General features: G+C 38.9%; 1 protein-coding gene across 2 annotated transcripts in view; it reads right to left on the bottom strand.

The window, feature by feature from the left end:
* Positions 1–17,614, bottom strand: part of NCK2 (NCK adaptor protein 2) — a 54,850-nt gene that overhangs the window by 31,522 nt on the left and 5,714 nt on the right. The window contains exons 1-2 of one of the 2 annotated variants that reach the window (XM_075716524.1): positions 12,212–12,255; positions 1,212–1,453 (exon numbers count right to left, since the gene is read on the bottom strand). In XM_075716524.1, the coding sequence (XP_075572639.1) occupies positions 1,212–1,437 (226 nt within the window). In that variant the 5' untranslated portion in view covers positions 1,438–1,453; positions 12,212–12,255. Of the gene's footprint in view, positions 1–1,211; positions 1,454–12,211; positions 12,256–17,614 lie in introns of those variants that run through there. The other variant, XM_009490242.2, reaches the window with a different exon arrangement.

The raw sequence follows: 17,614 nt of genomic DNA, 5'->3' as shown, positions 1-17,614 counted from the left end.
AGAGTATCTGTAGAAAGGCCTATGGTTTTAAATATTACCATGGTACATCTTGTGATAACCTTGTTTGCCTGCCACCCGTCCTGTAGTCCTCAATTCCCATGTACTTCATGGCAGCTCAGCAATGGAGGACATGGTAATGAAGAAGTGACCAAGAAACCTAACCTGTTAGATACAACACTAGCACAGGACACCTGTGATAAACCTACACAAGTTATTGCCATGTTATTTTTAAGTGAACCTTTCTGCTTTCTAACAAGTCCAATCCCAAATTCTAATTTTTCCGTTGAAGAGTCAGTAGTTTCTACAGCAAACTGCAACAGAGTAAGTTTTCCCTATATAAGACTTTGCAAAACACAGGCAAAAACCAAAACACAAGCAAAAAATAATCTCAAAACACCTCCAGGTACGTATCTGTTTTTCTTTTATTCGTTACATCTTAAAATACATCTAGTAGGGTTTTTTTGGCCTCTATATGTAAAATGATCACTTATCGCTGTGTTTAACCTTTTCTAGCCATATGCAAAGCCCTTTATTTTTCAGTAATTTAATCAGTCATTAAAAACCATTGCAAAAATAAAGAAAAAAATTAATTTCACTTGACTTCCAAATATATTTCTTCAAAATACACACAAAATTTTTCAAAGGTATATTATTTTATAAGCATAATACACTGTTGTGAAGAATTTATGTTCAAATATAAAACTGTACGTACTAAGGACTTGGAAGCAGAAGGAACATCTCAGACCACAGAAACTTAACCCCTGACATTGCACATAGCCACATCGTATAATCCCACTCAAAGTGATTTAGCTTTGCTATGATAGCTATGCTGAACAATCCAGTTTACATCCTTTTATTTCTGAGTGAGAGGACTTGGCATGAAAGGAGAGGATTTAGCAGTTGATATCTCAATGAAAACATAGTTCTTCGGCCACTGAAAATACATAACCTCTCACAAACTGGAACAAAAATACCATCATCTTCTCCTGGATGTGATGTGAGAAAACCTGTTACAGATTTTTCCACATGATTCTCCCCCATCCCGACTCTCTCCCTCCCTCCCTAAATCATCCACCATGTCACCTCAAACTAAGGATTAAGAAAATCCAAACAAGCATGTTTGGATGCATAAGTATTTATATGCACATTACATTCCCAATCTGAAACCCACCAAGTCTACTAAACTTCTTTGAAAATACAAAAGGACTTACCCAACGTGTCTTTTAGATTTTTAACCAGAGAACCTTTCTTCAAGCTGTTTTTTCGCTCCACATAATTTGATGGCACATATCCCGTTTTGTTGGCCGCGTTTCTTACCCTCCACCATGTCTTGGAATCATCTAATAGCCAAAGACGCTCATTTTTCTTGATGTCAAGTTCTTGGTCCTGCTGTGCAGTGTAATCCCACTTTGCAATAACAATAACTTCTTCTGTCATCTTTCATGGAGTCCTTCTGCAACAAAATATTAAAACATGCTCATCAGTAAATTATATCATGTAATTCTTACTCCATTTTTAATTCGAGCTCTTCTGAAGTAAGCAAGAAAAGGGTAGGGAAAAATGAGAAAGCCATACAGAGAAAAACCTCATAGACTGGAACTCCTTTTAAAAATAAGGGAAGTCATATTGACCTTTCTTGTTTTTTTCTGCCACTAAAATATGACAACACCTTTATAGTAAATTCTTGTCATAAGGTATTGTGCTCACTTCCTCTGAATGCATATAAGATATTACTCAGATATATTGTGCTCACTTCCTCTGAATGCATATAAGATATTACTCAGATATATATTAACAAAGGTTCATTTATAAAACCCATTTAGTTTTTGCATATAGCATTATAAAACTATCCCACACCTGGCATTCAAAGTTCTGATCTAAGGAAAAGAAAAAAAAATAGCAACATTCCAAAAATATATTTTCCTTCTGCCCTAGTTCCTCATATTAACATATTATTTATAAGTTTTCTGCATTTAAATGAAGTTTTCCATCTTTTTTTTAGTAGGAAGTTAAAAATACTTCAAGAAGTAATGTAACTCAGCAGGGAAATCTGCCATCAAGAAGAGGGTATTGTCTTTAGTAAGGCTTTGTTCACAATGTTTCATGCAGGCAGCACAAGACTGCTTTTTAGGAGAAGCCTTCGCCCCCCCTTTGCTCCCAGGAAGTTCCCAGCTCACTGCGGTCTTGTGCCAGGCACGAGTCAGTGGTGTGGAGAAGAGTACCCACTGTGCTTCCCTTGATTACATTTCATTTCTTCCCTACCTGAAACTTATCCAGAGTTCTGTTAAGACTGAACGAGTTGTCTTTTTTACTTACATGTAACAAGAACAATCTTTTCCAAAGCTATTTGTCAGCTGCATAAAGACAGCTGCATGCCTCCACATTTTCCTACGCATCCCAGTAATTACCAGGAACAATGTGAGGGAGCACAATAGTGTGCAAGGAAGAGAAAAGTCCCGTGACAGTACCAGTGACATTCAAACATATTATAATGCCAACCAAAACATGTTGATTTTATCCTCTAAATTCTGAGAAGTTACCTAAAATTTTCTAGTAGCTGGCAGGGGTTTTTGGGGGAGAGGGAAGTGGAGGAGGACAGGAGAGAGTGGGAGGTGAGAATATATTTGAAAATCAATGTAGCAGATTATTTTTTTTAAAAGGTAAAAGCTGTAATTTCCTTTAAATGACAGATTAGTAGAAACAGGTCCCAGAGTACTTCAAACTATGAACATCCAAGGATCTTTTTAACAGGATTTGGCTTTGTTGCCTGGTTCTTAGCAGTCCACAACCCTATGAACTCTGATACCTCGTAGTTTACATGACAGACAGGTAATTAAAAAAAACCCCAAACCTCATTCAGAAATTCTGTTCAGCATGTAAGTTATATCACCTATATTCAGAGAGGGTTCCTTCTACAGTCTGTAAACACACGCGCACACACTTTCTCCCTTTAGCTACAGTACAAGCTGTGAAAACTACATGCTAGACAGCCCAGCAGTCTACTCGGAAAGAAAAAGAAGTGTTTTCCTTATTTCAAGTTAACCTATAACCATAAAGCACAATAGTGGACTCTATTATAATTTAATAGCCTCCTCTTATCATCACTTTTGTTTCCAGGAGAGCATCATATAGGCTTGAGCTATGGTTGCTAAACTATTTGACAGCAAAGCTCTGGAAAGCACCAGCAATGTCACCCCTCACGGCCAAGGCAGGATGACATTTTTGAACATCTGAAGCTGAAATCAACAGGCTTAAGTTCTCATTTTCCATTTAGAAAACACAAAGGAACATGCAACAATTAAATCATTATTCAAATATGAGTTTGCATAGCTGAGAGCCCCAAGATGAATTCAAAAAGAAGTTACGACGTTTTGAACAACTGAGAAGAAACACAACCCTTACAGTTCAAACAGGCTGTGACTTATGCAGGTGGAATTGATGATTTTACAAGAAATAAGTCACTCTACCCTTCAACAATTTTTTTTTCCCCTAAAAAAAAAATAATCCTGTCTGACAATGACATAGGAGAGCCTGAGCTCTGGACCGCAGTCTCCAATAAACTGCCCTGGTTTCTGACTCACATAAAATGGACAGATAGCCTACAGGTCGATAAGCTGATGTAGCCACAGGGGGACTGCAATCAAGCATGTTCTGGAGGCCGGCATTGTCAATATAATCTCTCTCCCCAATTTAGATTGGTTTATTTTATCTCAGCAATTGTAAAATGGTCAATTCTTACTGTCCCTGGGGACATGGAGAACATGAAGAAATAGGCCACCATCAGTGCAGTTGGCCGATGTTGCCACCACACAGGCTCCACTTCTAAAAAAGGTTATTTTCACAACACAGGCAAGTTAAAATTAGCTATCAATATTACAGTATATTAATAATTAAAAACCCCACATTGACTAGTGATTGATGGAAGACTATTAAATTCATCCTATCCCTCTGAAGGAAAAAAAAAAATATTAAAAAAAAATTGAATTGGCCCTGTTCTAAGAGTTGCCAAGTGTTTCCCCAAGGTGCTGGGCAAGGACAGAAGCACAGGAAGAGACCGCACGTCAGGGCTGACGACATCAGCTATACAATCCTCTGAAATTCACTGAGGACAGGGAACCCCAAGCTACCCAATTTCTACAATTCTAGTTACTGCCAACGTGTAAAACTGCCACTCTGCCTGAGAAATTATGTCATTTCACAAGCAGACCTCTTGCATGATGCAATTTTGGCAGAACTGTAGGGAAGCAAAGTTTCCCAAGTGGCATGCTCACGCAGAACGCAAGTCAGTAAAGCACTCCAGGTTTTGCTGAATGCTTAATGGCACAAGCATTCCTACCCAAGTGGGGACAAGGAGTCAAAATGCATCATATAATTGCAGCTGAACACTTGTCCATGTAAAGCTGCATGCATGTGTGTGGAGGAGTTTGGTTGTGCTGGGTTTTTAGAGTTTTGGGGTTTTTTTGTTTGGTGGGGTTTTTTTTGTTTGTTTTGTTTAAATGTGGGGAACTGGTATTACAGTTCTTAAAATACTTTCTACTGGTTACATCATTAGACTGGCTCCATCAAGGACAATAAGGTTCTTCCTGTGACATTTGCAGAGCTAAGATTTCCTTGTATGTGAATAAGGACACATTTGTTCCCTAGAAAGGGGGCTATAGAATTAATACTTTTGAAATGCTTCTGCAACACAGCTGTGTGCCAAACAAAAGATTAGAAGCAAATGACATAACTAGATTCGGGGGAAAAACATAAGGAAGAAAACCAATAATACAACCTTCCAAAGCATCCGAGTGCCCCATAAAAACTTCACATGCACTCAAAAAAATGAAATTTCTTTAGTATACTGCTATTAGACTGCACAACAAAAATACCAGAGTCTCCATAGATGCTAATGTTAACACAAGACTCCTCCAACATCAAGAAATTACTAAGAGTGTACAGCCTTCTGGAATGTTACTCCTCAAAAAGCTCCAAAGTCCTAGAGCTGACATACAGAATCTTCTCCTCCTGCCTGACAGGATAACACCCCCCACTTTAAAAAGCACCAGTGAAAAGCTTTGAAATACCTATGCAAGGAACTGCAAATTTATTAATTGCAACACAGCCGTTTCGCAGTACAAGACTGTTTCACTTTAAAAAAGTGTATGTATAGCCTTGTTTTTAGCCATTTGCTTTACTTTTATGGCAATCCAACTTCCAACTGCAGTTTTTAAAACAAAAACAAAACAAAAAATCCCAAAACAAAGACACCACACTAAACAAGCAAACAAACAAAACTGCACAACCCAGACCTTCTAAAGGTAATTCTTATATTAACTATGTGACTGGTGCATACTTCTAACCCCTTTTAAGCCACCATTTCCTTCATAACTAGCAGTCATAGTAAAATAATTTTTTTTTACCAATACTGTATTTGCTGAAATGTTACAACTAATTAGTTTAGACTGAGCTCAGGTTATTTTCAGCTACTTTGTTTCTTCACTCCAGTTTAGGTTTTGTTAGGAGTCCTGTCTTCAGTGGCAGCTGCCCTACTGCAGAAGCACATGGGAAAATATTCCAACACAAAAAACACGCTTGGGACAGAGGGAAAAACTGAAAAATCTGCCAGGCTAGGAAGGCAGTGAACAAAAACCCAGCCAAGGTAAAGTCATTCATAAGAAGACTGTACTGAAAGCCTGCTCAGACAGGTGAGGAACATTAGCTAACCCTAAGGCAGAACAAAGGTAGACATGAGTGGAATATCTAGCACTACAGCTCCTGTACAGACTTTATCAGAAAAAAGTCCAGAAAGGAAAAGGTTATGTCCAATAAACTATCAATGATTCAAGAATTTATTAATGGCAGAAAAAAACCCCAAACATAACCAACCACCTATGCCATTTTGAACACATGCTTAAAACTGAACCATGCAAACAATATTTGAGATGATGGAAACTTAAATGTAGAAGAACTTAAGAGAATTTGCTCCCACAAACTTGTAAATCTGCTAGTGATTTTTCATGTGAAATATCTGCTCAGTTGATGTTATTTTAAATATCAAGCTATATACAATTGTTACACAGATCTCATTTTCTTTTACCAGGCCCGGATTATTTTTTTTCACCCATATGTGTTTCTTCTACAGTGATAAATAAGAAAGGATCCATTCCAGCATGGCACCTGAACTGGAATCTTCTCCTATAGACTGACATAAGTTAACACTCCCACTAGTTTAATGCCCTGACCCAATGGGCAGAAAAGCAGCATCTCTTCTTGCCTTCAGGAGGAAGACTCAGGGTTATGGTTACTTAAGGTAGTGCAACCAGGAGGTATGGTTGAGCTTTAAAGATGCAGTGAGAAAAGAAGCAGTTGCTCTCCCTGTTCACAATTTATTTGGCAAAAAAGAAACATGGCTGAAAAATGACTGACAGTAATGCTTGAAATTTAATCCCTCACCAAGGGAACAACCAAAAATTCTATTAATAGGAAGTGACAATTGATATAACAGACTGTTCTGGAATTGGATGTCCTCCTAAGACACACTGAAAGAAAGGTACTAAATTGATATGGAGGCTTTTACATGACACTGATGTGCATAAAACACATAATTGCTATATGGTATTATAAAAGACATAATTACTATACAATATTTAGTTAATTGTCTTGGGAGAATGAAAAGATAACTAATGACATATCACAGTTTCCCCTAAGGTTTGAAGGCTGAACAACCTCTCCTTCTCCTGCCCCCAAACTCTGAAAACCAAAATTGGTTTTGAACCCTGCAGCACGTGTTGCTGATGGGCCAGCTATCTGGTGTCCGCTTGGTTAATCTTTCATAAGCTACAGCAAATAGGCAATATTTGGTCCTCTAAAGTAATACAGTTGTGGAAAATAAAAGAAAAAGTCTCTTTCCATCAATGCCTCTTTCATAGTAAGCAGATGTGCTTATTGTATTCTGTAATTGATAGAATAACTTGTATTAGCACCAATTCATCTGAAGTACACTCTAAGTCTGAAGCTTTCTTATTTATGAAGATGCAGTCTCTGGTTAGCCTGCCTACTGTTTCAGGAGGTTTGAAGCTTTGTTTTCACTTACAGTTGTTTTCTTTATTGCATGTGTGGGTGTGTGGTTAGGTTTTGTTGGGTTTTTTTTTTTTTTTTTTAAATCAGCTTGGATGAATAGTTTTTGACATGTAGAAAGATTTCCAAAAAGTGCATCTCTCTACATTTGAGATTGTTTCACTTGGTTCTTGGGGTTCAGTAAAGCACCAAACTCAAAGACAGAACTCAGGAGGCATTAAAAAGAACAGAAATGTGAATTCAAATGAAAACTTCTGAAAAAGAATACACCTTCTGGATTTATTTTTAGCTATTTCCAGTAGAACACAGCATTTTTAACACTTAAAGTATGTATGTTTGAAAAAACGGGAAAATAGCTCCTTCATGCAAAGACCAACCTTAACCTCAACTAAGCAAAATTTTGTATTTCTAATGATTGCTACAAGAAAATCTCAAAATGCAGAGGTATAAAAAGAGGAAAGAAGCTGACCCAAATTATGGCAAATCATTGCCCTTTGTTAAAACCAGTAAAACCCTTTCCAAGCTTTGTTACATGGCCTATCTGCTGGCGCTCAGACAAATGGAGATGAATCACATAAAGGCCACCTTGGCTAACTGTTGCTGCAGTTTAACACTTTAATACTGCACATAATGTGTGTCAATTCACCCCAAAGGACACATTTCTTTGGAAAGAGGTCACTGCACCAAAAATTATTCTAAGAATACTCCCCCCTTCTTTTAAAGAAAGCTAACTAAATAGCTGTAGTGGCCAAACATTCATCATCTGGCTATGCAGTTCTGAGGTGTCAAACCACTACCTGAGCAGAAAAAAAAAAAAAAACCACATACCTGGGCTGCCTAAAATTGCTGGCTGTTTTAACACAAGCTTGACAATTAATTTGGGGTATTTTGCTATTAGGTCTTATTAGATGCATTGACCACTGAACTAAAAGTGATAGCTGAGTAAGTGCAAGTGATTATTATCTAATTTACTTTGATGTGCAAACTGAAGACACAGTCACAACCAACAGAAGCCGCTGTCAATAATTTAGGAGGGTCAGTTTTTTCAAAGCTGAAAGCAAGCATGAGTGGAAGCTGTAAAGAATGTGAACAAAGATGTAAATAAATGGATCCACTGCGAAGGAGGGATGTTTTATTGCATTTCCCAACCTACTCTCACAATTTAGCATTTATGAAAGAAGTATTATATGGTTAAAAGAATACCCTGTTTAAAAAGTGAGGCAAAAAGCTCTAGAGGTTTTCTGTGTCCCCTCTCCCCAGCCCTTTCTTTGAAAAGGAAAAACTGATAGCAACAAGCTCAAGTCAGGAAATGCAAACTGAATGTATCAAAAGAAGTGCAGTTCAGCTCATTAAGAGCTATAAAAAGTTATTAAACTGCATCTGGAATAAATTAAATATTACCAATAGAATAAGTACAGAATTAGACAGAACATTAAGTTTCCTGCACATGATGTGAAAATGTTTAATACTTATTTCTACACTATGGGCTTATTTTACAGTGACAACCATTTTCTCCTCTGTCATTAACTAGGGCATAAAAATAATAAGAAAAATTAAACACTTTTAATCTTCAAATGCACCCCAAGATGGCAGAACTGTCCACAAAGCTTTTACAGTTTTAGCATCAACTCTAAGGAAAAGTTGGAGCAATGAAGAAGTTCTGGACAGTTATAGTTGTGCAACTAATTTGAAAGCATAAATTGGATGTCCTTGATAACACCACCAAGTAGTCACACGAAGTCTAATCCTAAAGAAAAATAAAGAGACAAATGACCCCCCAAAACCCCACACAGCATACCAGCAGATTATGCATGAGCAATTAGTACTTATTAAAAGGGTTTTAAGGAAGATCGGCATGAACAAACTGTTTTTCTGTACATTTTTCACCTCATTTGAGCTCCTGATTTAGGTCTACCCATGCACTCAAGCCCGCACCCATGCTGGACAGATGAAGAACCAGCTGCCAGGCAGGCACAGCCACAGGGGTGACTCCAAAGGCAGGCTCAGCAGACACCATGAGCCTTTCTGGCATGTCCCAAGACATTTGTTCTTAGGTGCAAAAGTACTTGGTTTCCTTATGAGTCACTTAGGAAAAAAAAAACAAAACCAAACAAACAAAAAAACCCCCTAACAAACCAATAATTATAGATAAAACTGTGAGGGCAGTACAGTCCGGTGGAACGGTTAATCACATTGGAGGTGCTGCAGCCCATGCCCCACAGGCAGGACTGTCCTGCCAAGGCCCACTTCTACGGGCACCTCAAGTGTGGGTTTTTTTGATGATACTTCTTCCTAAAATACAAGCGGTCTGTATATCTTCAAAAAAAGTGAAGGACCAGTCTTAACTAGTAATTTAGAACCGTATTAGCTAAGTAACTTCATCTTGATGCTACCCAACAGCCTGCCCCTGCACACCTCAAACCCTCTTCCCCTCTGTATCGCCTGCTATTGTTTCAGGGCACAATGCCGTGAGGTTTGGGGTTTTGCTTCTTCAACTGGAGGCCTCCGACAGCTCTAAGCAATGTTTACTTCTCTTGGCCCCACAACATATCTGATATCCCAATCTCTAATACAACTGCAGCTACACTCCAGCACCTTGTATCTTGCATTGCAGAACAACTGCAAACAGGAAACCTCAAGACAAGTTCAGTGGTAACGAATTTCTGCGTAGCTCCAATAGAGCACAAAAGTTAAGCTTGTTTTTTTGTCTCATAAGTGGCTTAGAAGTCTTTTTTAAAAGACACGCAAAGAAATGAAGGAGAATACAGATTAGAAACACCCAGAAATACATACTTCCTGCTAAGTAGTCAGTACAGCACTTTACCGTTCAACAAAAAATACATCTCACTTTATGTATTTTTACATAATAACATATAAAAGGATGTTTGTAAAAAAAATTCCCACCCAATGTTTTCACGAAGCCTATCGCACAAATCACTCTGCCCAGATGAAATAAGCAGGGACTGCTTCAAATGATCTTTCAAAATGTAAACTCGCCATTTAAGGAAAAGGAATAGTTTCAATCACAAAGCGTGCATCTCCTCAGCTAGACTCACGTATGCTTTGCATGCAGCCCAGAGTCTTAGCGATGACCACCTCCAACAGCTGTCGGCGATGACAAGGCCCCTTCCAGCTCTCCGAGCCCGCTCCAGCAGGAAGGCGTAGTACCGGTGCCTACCAGGCAAGAGCAGCAGGGGTGCCCTCAAAGGCAGAGGCTGCCAAGCACAGCACACCCAGCGAGGGCAATCCCCCAGCTCACATCTTTCCACCTTTCTTGTAAGCCAAGGTCACCTCACAGTCACAGCTACCCATTATTCAGACTAATACAGCTTCATAACTTGAGGCATACGGTCTCAGAAAAAGTTGAAGTTGCACGAAAAGGACGCAATGCTGTCACAACAGTTAAGACTCTGGAAAATATTATAAGAATAAAATTGCTAACATTTATTTGAGAAAGTAGCAGATACTTTAGCTCGCTACCTCTCTAGCGGTCGAAAGAAAAAGCCATCAGGGCTGTTATAAGGCAGGCTGCTGAAGCACTAAAAGAACACAAATCTTGAGTTCTGGCCTGCTATTAATTCACACAATACCACCCTAATTTTATATGATGTTCCCTTTGTTTCATGTTGTGACCTTCATACAAGCTAACCTTCCCTATTTCAGATTTTTAGAATTTCATTAGTAATACTGCTATGCCACAAAATTCCTGGTCTGAGGCAGTTCAAGATACAAATGCTTAATCAATGTGACAGTCTTTAAAACACATAATACAAAGTACTACCTCTCCTATTTATGTGATAAGCACTCTGCTGTCTCGGGAAGCTAAGTTTTTAAAAATCTTTTGATGTCTTACTTAAAAGAAAAGGGTATTTCTATACCCTTTTTGGAACAGCATGCCTATTATAAAGTAGACAGTGTTCATTTTTAGCTTCTGACAGATGATTTAAATTTAAAATGCTATTTCAAAGGACAAAAAGCTGGTATTCTACAGGAACAAGCTGGTATTATAGCAACATATGTTAAAGTTTTGCAATACTAGCGCGGAGCCTTATAACTTACCTCTGCCTAAAAGACAGATAATAATAGTAAGAGAACTTACAGAGAAAACACTCTAATTAGCTAAGCTGAAACACTGAGTGTGGTCACCAACACACAGGGCAAAGGGCTTACAATAAAAATCTGGCTCGAGTCTTTCCATAAACATGGGATGACTATTAAGAAATTAGCTAAGGACAACCTTAAGGGATTAAAAAAACCCAAACAAACATATTTCAGCATGCTTGGGGTGGGGGTGTTTTTTAAGAAATTGTATTTTTATTTCATTCAGAAAGCAGGGCAGAAGATTAACATACAGTACCGGCAACCTTCTAGAGACCAGGCAAAAAATACTAAGGGAGAGGATTTTTGTAGTTAGATGATTTTATTAGTGCTTTATCCAACCCAGATGGTATTTTTGGAAGAAGGTATTTCCCCATATCTTGAAGACTGTACAAAATTGCATCTTTTCATACCCTTTTATTATACACTTATCAGAAAACACGAGGAACATGAATTATTAAGTTATCGCTGCTCGGTTTAGTCTGTTGAAAGAGGGAAGGGAAAAAAAAAAAAAACCCAACGTCTAAATATAAAGCAACTCCAACCGCAGATAGCCAGCTAACATCCCTTCCTACCAACCCCTCCCTCTAGCCTTTAGCCCCAGCGCGCTCGGGCCATCTGCCCTCAACCCCCCCTTCCTGCATCTGTTGCTGCAAGCTCCACCAGCAGGCAGGGCTCAAGGCAGGTGCCGGCAGCGGCTGCAGGTTCTCGTTCTGCCTCCATCAGCAGCCTACGCAGATGCAGTTACTGCGGATGACCCAATCTGCGGTGACTTTTTCCACTATTAGGGCAAAAAGCTGCTTCTTGCTTTAGTTTGAAGGCATTGCCATCAAGAGCGATGGTTTTCCACATTCTAGACAGCAATGGTAAAACCCAGACCATGCAGAGAGGACATTGTCAGACCTTTCGGCTGTAAAATGCATGAGACAAACAGGGAGGAGGCAGCTTTTTTGGCCTGTGTTTCTTGGCTGCAGAGTAAACACAACAGAACCCCAAACGCTGCCTCACGTTTAGATATATACAGCAAGAGGGTCAGAAAAGAACATCAGCTCACCTTTTCCTGAATTTTCTGAAAAGCCGTTTCAGAAAAGCCACACAGCTAATAAAGAGCTCAACTGCACTAAAGGAAACTTTGGGGAAAAGAGACCTCATCTCGCCTCTAAAACAGCAGCAATGATTAATGGCCACATCTCCACATTCGTTTATGGGTGTTTCTACTAAGTCAGAGACACGGATAAGCTTAATGTTTGTTGGTGTTGCTCTGGACTGTTATCTCTCCATTCCTCCCAGCAGAAAACATTTAAGCTTACCTATACATTTGGAAATACACAAAGACCAAAAAAATACCCCCAAGATAGAAGAGAGGGGAAAGTCCGGGAAGAATACAGCATACATTAGGCATCTAAACAAGACAAAACTACAAATCATTTTACACCTACCAACTTCTCCACAGTCCCTTACAAAAAGGGGGTAGGAGGGAGCCAAGCACAGAAGATCATCGAAAAAACTAGACACCCTACTGAGAGGACATTTAGGTAATATTATCTACATGACAGACTGGTGAAACATGCTCTACGGAAGAACAAATTAAGTATACCGCTGTTCGTGCACTTTCATCCTCACTACCAATAAACCTTCCTTCTTGCCTTGAAATTAAAACAGCCAGCCACTCAGGATACGGTGAACACCATGAAACTTTATAAAGGAGAAATCCTTGAACTTTTTTCAAGATAAAAAAAAAAAAAAAAAAAAAAAGGTGTTTGAACGATTTGCTTCCATTGCAGCTTCATTTCCCCTAGCTCAAACATTCAATGGTCTGCAGGAATTATACTTCACTGGAAGTGTTAGCACATTTGTGTATTGTATAAACAAAGAACAGTCCTCAGTCATAAGAAGTTTAACCTTGATCTCGCACAGAAGGACAAAGCTCAGAATCACTGTGGATTGCTACGTTTTACTGCTAATCCCTTGAAACACTGCTACCTACTTTTCAAGAGATTTCACTTTAAACTGTCTATAAAAGGCTGAAAATAAAATTGAACTGCTGACCTTCTGTTCCCCAATAGAAAAATCAGATATTCACTTTTTAACTAGAAAGAGGAAGAGATGTTTGTTCAGTTCAAAAACGCATTTATTCCCAACTAAAGCTGTTTAAGGAAAAAAAAAGGGAGTACATTGTCCATTTCTAGACAATGTTCACTTTATAGTCTTAAGCAATTTATCAATTGCTTTACAAAAAAACCCATTCAATCTACCTCATGACAGTAGGAAAATGTGAAAAACATGTACATTAAAACAATTTTTAACTTTCTAGCTCACAGAGCACTAAGTATTTTAAGGGCCCTGTTCAGACTCTGTTCCCGTGAGCTTTGCAGTTTACTGTCATTTCAAATACTGAATAAATTCTTAGACTTCTGGGGTTTTTTTATCAGGTCACCTGGACCACAATTTTTATCCAATATAAAAAGATGCATGTGGCAGTGAAAAAAAATATTAAGACACTTATCAATTTAACTCTCAAGGCAAAGTTCCACGGATTTGTACCTGAATTTGGGGTTACTGATCACCTATTTCTCATATCTAAGAGTGTTTCTCAGGCAAAAAGCTACTTTCTAGAAGCAGGGTCTTTGAATAGTACAGGTTAAAAATAATCACCGGGTGCAAGGTATCATTCTTGATTCTGTGCTTATGTATGTAACCAATGAGGCAGCTTGAAGTACTGAATACAGTGTTAGATTTCATTAAGAAACAGATAATACCATTAGATTTCTTCTTGTATAAATCTGTACATCTTCCTGAAGAAGACTGGACCGAGACAGTTACTCAGAAAGCTATCCTTTTAATTTCCCGATAGGACACGTGCCAAGAGAAAGCACAATTTAAATGAAGAGATGCTCTTGGATCTTGTATGATATGTGAGCGAATACTGCGGCTTCACAAGTCTCTTGTTGGTCAGACTGACTGCTGTGCTAATGCTACACAACTGGGAAAGTATCAGCACAGGCAAGAAAGGGCCATACCAGTCTCCCCGTAAAGTTATCTGTTCTCCTTCCATCTAACAGCTCTTCAGAGTCAAGACAGGAATCCTCTCTTACCACTCCCAAAACACAAGTGCTGAGGAAACTCTATCCTTCACACTTTTCCAAATAAAACAGGTTTCAAAACGACCTGTCCTACAGCTCTTAAAAACGCTTTAAATTTAAAGTCAAGGCTGCATTTTTGGTCTGGAATGTTGTCAACATTCATTTATTTCAATAAAATTTTTTCTTACATACCTTTCTCCAGTTCAAATGAGGTCCTCTTCCAGAAATAGTAAAAAATAGTACTTGTGAGTGCTCTGCCATATGATTACAACAGCAAGCCATTGCTAATTCCTCAGTTGAAGGGGAGGGACACAAAACCAAGAGAAACACCATTCACCAAAGGGGGAAAAGGATGAAAGGGGATTTACCGAAACCCTTCTGCCAGGCGTGCTCCAGAGAACGCAGGCAGCGGTAAGCACGTTAGGAAGATGTTCCTTATTCTGAACTCTTACATTGCAGTTGAGGTATCAGCTGCTTAAGAGAGCTTACACAGACAACCTAAAAAGTTGTTCCACTACTAATACCCCAACATGATTTTCCACTGCACCAGAACTGCTGCTCAAAAAGACAAGCTTCTGGAAGTAAACTTTTACCAGATAAAGACTAGGAATATCTGACTTTTTCCATAGAAACAGTTACCCAAACCCAAGAAAAAGCAGAGCCTACATTTCTATGAGCAAAATACACACTCAATAGAGACCAACATTGCCTGGCAATGTCGGACTCTCGTCCTCCTTTATTCCCACTCTCAGCTCCAGTGCTTGAATAAAACTGAATCTTTCCAAACTCCTCTAAATCTCCTCCTACTGTTTTATCTTCTGCCAGAATTTTCTCCACAGCTCACTGTTCTGAAAAAAATCTCCCTGCAATAAACAACAAATCGGTTCAAAATTAAACATTTGGCTTTGGCTGCTACATTACATTCCCTTTCATCCAGAAATGTTATGTACTCTTACACTGACAAGACATTCTATCCTCACATGCTCACAGACACATTTTCTTCCTCACTCCCACCAGATAGCAACAAAATGCATCAACAAATGTGAAAGGGAAATAATAGTAGCCAAATAATTTCCAAACATGGAGAGAAACTGTGTGGACTAGTATCTGTACTAGAACCAAGATTAAATAAAGGAAAACCAGGTTCAAAACCACAAGTCTGAAATTTGGAAGTTTAGCCACAGAGTTCTTGTTACTTCTAAATTAATACAAATTTAAAAATTTATATTGCTACTGAGTTTCAATAAAAGTGAATATGCCATCATTGTTTCATATAGAAGTTTAGCTGAGCGCCACACAAAATATTTAGTACTTGACAGCTTCTTGTAGTACCTTAGTTATTACTCATAGTCAAAATTCAAGAGCGACACACCACAACTCCGTTATAAGTAATATTACAACAGAAGTAGACAATTTCTTCATTATCTAAATCAGACCTTACTAAGAGAAGCCAACAGTGTTACCAAATCCACATCAGGCCTCAACGAAAAAGGCTTTTTAAAGAGAATTCATACACAAATATTGGGAGCTGTGGAACAGTGCATGAAAGGAGTGGCAAGTTACAATCCCGTGACTCATCAGAAGTAAGAGCAAATATATAAAAATTCACAAGTTACCTCAAGGTGGGGAAGAGAATAGGGAGAAGGGGGAAGACACATGCATTCGCTCACCCCCTGGACCTCAGGGAGAACCTACAGAAGAGATATCCCTTTTCCTTTCCTGCACCATAGAACCTCTGAATGCTTCAAATGACTAATACCAAGCATTTTTACTTTATTTGTTCTTGTTCTTAAACTCCTTGTTGAAAATTATGCTCTGAGGAACAGATCTTGGACTGAAGTGTTATTTGATGTCTTGCTCCTGCTCCTCTAGTGTGTAGTACATTTAGGTTCAAAAACTCAAATCTGAAACCAAGCTTTAGTTCCAAAAAGGTAAGCAGTACTGTGTCATTGCATGAAATGCTGCCCTCAGTTTTTCTTACTCTTATTTTTAAGGATTCTACAGAATTAGTCAGGCTACTGACTCAGGATGCGGAGATGCCCGGCCACCACTCACAGGCCAGAATCCTTAGTCTGCCCGGTGGCCTGCTTTGTGACGTTTTCCTCTGCTTCTCCTGAACCACAGCCAGACAGCAAGGTCACAACAACCTGCTGATCTCTCTGCCACCACCTTTTTTCCTGGAGAATACACAGCAGCAGCCGCTCCTCGCACAACTGGACATAAGCCCAGCACACATATGGGATGCCTCCATTTTGGCCACATGATGATGTGTTACCAATTACACGGTTACAGCTCACAGGTCAAGACTTCCTGAAGTTTCAGTAACTTACTGCAGTCAGAAAGTATGCTATAGCAGCCATGCATCCCAAAAGTGCCTGAAGCGCAAGTCAACAGTTGAGAATGCAAGATTCCATTATCCCTCTGACAGTAAATTCAATTTCTAAAGAGCACAACTGTCAAAACCTTGCTTAGGAGCTAGTTTCAAACCCAGTTTTATAAACATACATATATATACACACCCAGGTCTGTGTTCTAGTCAAAACATTTAAGTAAACCCAAGGATGTCACACCCTTTTCTTTTGAGATAAATGCTTTAGCTTACCAAACACCCCGATCTTCATCATCATAAACCAGCACACTCTCTAGCAATAACAGAACAGACTTTTTCAGATCCTATACAAATCCAGAGCTGCTAGAAAATGCCATTCAGTAATCTTGAGGGAGAGCTAAGAAAGGAAAAGTAATACTCTGATTATTTAATCTTGAAAGACAAATTCAGAGATCAAATATAATGAGAGGTCTAACCCTCACTCAACAGCATTTTTTGGGCTAGCATGTGATAACTTGAGAAGTAACGGTATGAGACAACCCAGCTTATCAGGGAATGTGCTAAGCACCGAAGGACAAAAAACTACTGATTTGGGTGCAAGATAGAGAATTCAAAATCAGCCTCTTGGGAAAATCCAGGCCCCCCAAACTACCTGCTGCTTCAGACAAAGGATCTCTGACATCACCTGCGATACCTTGCTTGCATCAGAGGCAGATACTTCACTTCCATATAGGAACAGGTCTGATAAGATGTCAGTATTTGATATTAAAAAAAAAAAAAATGAGGCTACAGGTAAATTTTATAGGATAGAGGGAAGAGGTGGAACAAGTGGTCACAAGGAAAAGAAGTGCTAAAAAGAAATGCAAGGACTCAGACTAGTGAGGAAAAAAAACCCGCGTGAGTAGCAATGACAGTAACAGGGGATTTGCTGGAAGGATTGCACATACAGCTGCTGAATCAAAAAGCAGGAGTAGGTTCATTTAAAAGAAAGGAGAGGGGCGGGGGAAAAAGGGTGACAGAGCAGGTAAAAAATAAGCTGCACAGA

The sequence above is a fragment of the Pelecanus crispus genome, chromosome 1 (assembly GCF_030463565.1).
Source record: "Pelecanus crispus isolate bPelCri1 chromosome 1, bPelCri1.pri, whole genome shotgun sequence".
NCBI lineage: Eukaryota > Metazoa > Chordata > Aves > Pelecaniformes > Pelecanidae > Pelecanus > Pelecanus crispus.
Note: the sequence above shows the minus strand (reverse complement) of the source record. Positions and strands in the feature narration are given on the sequence as shown.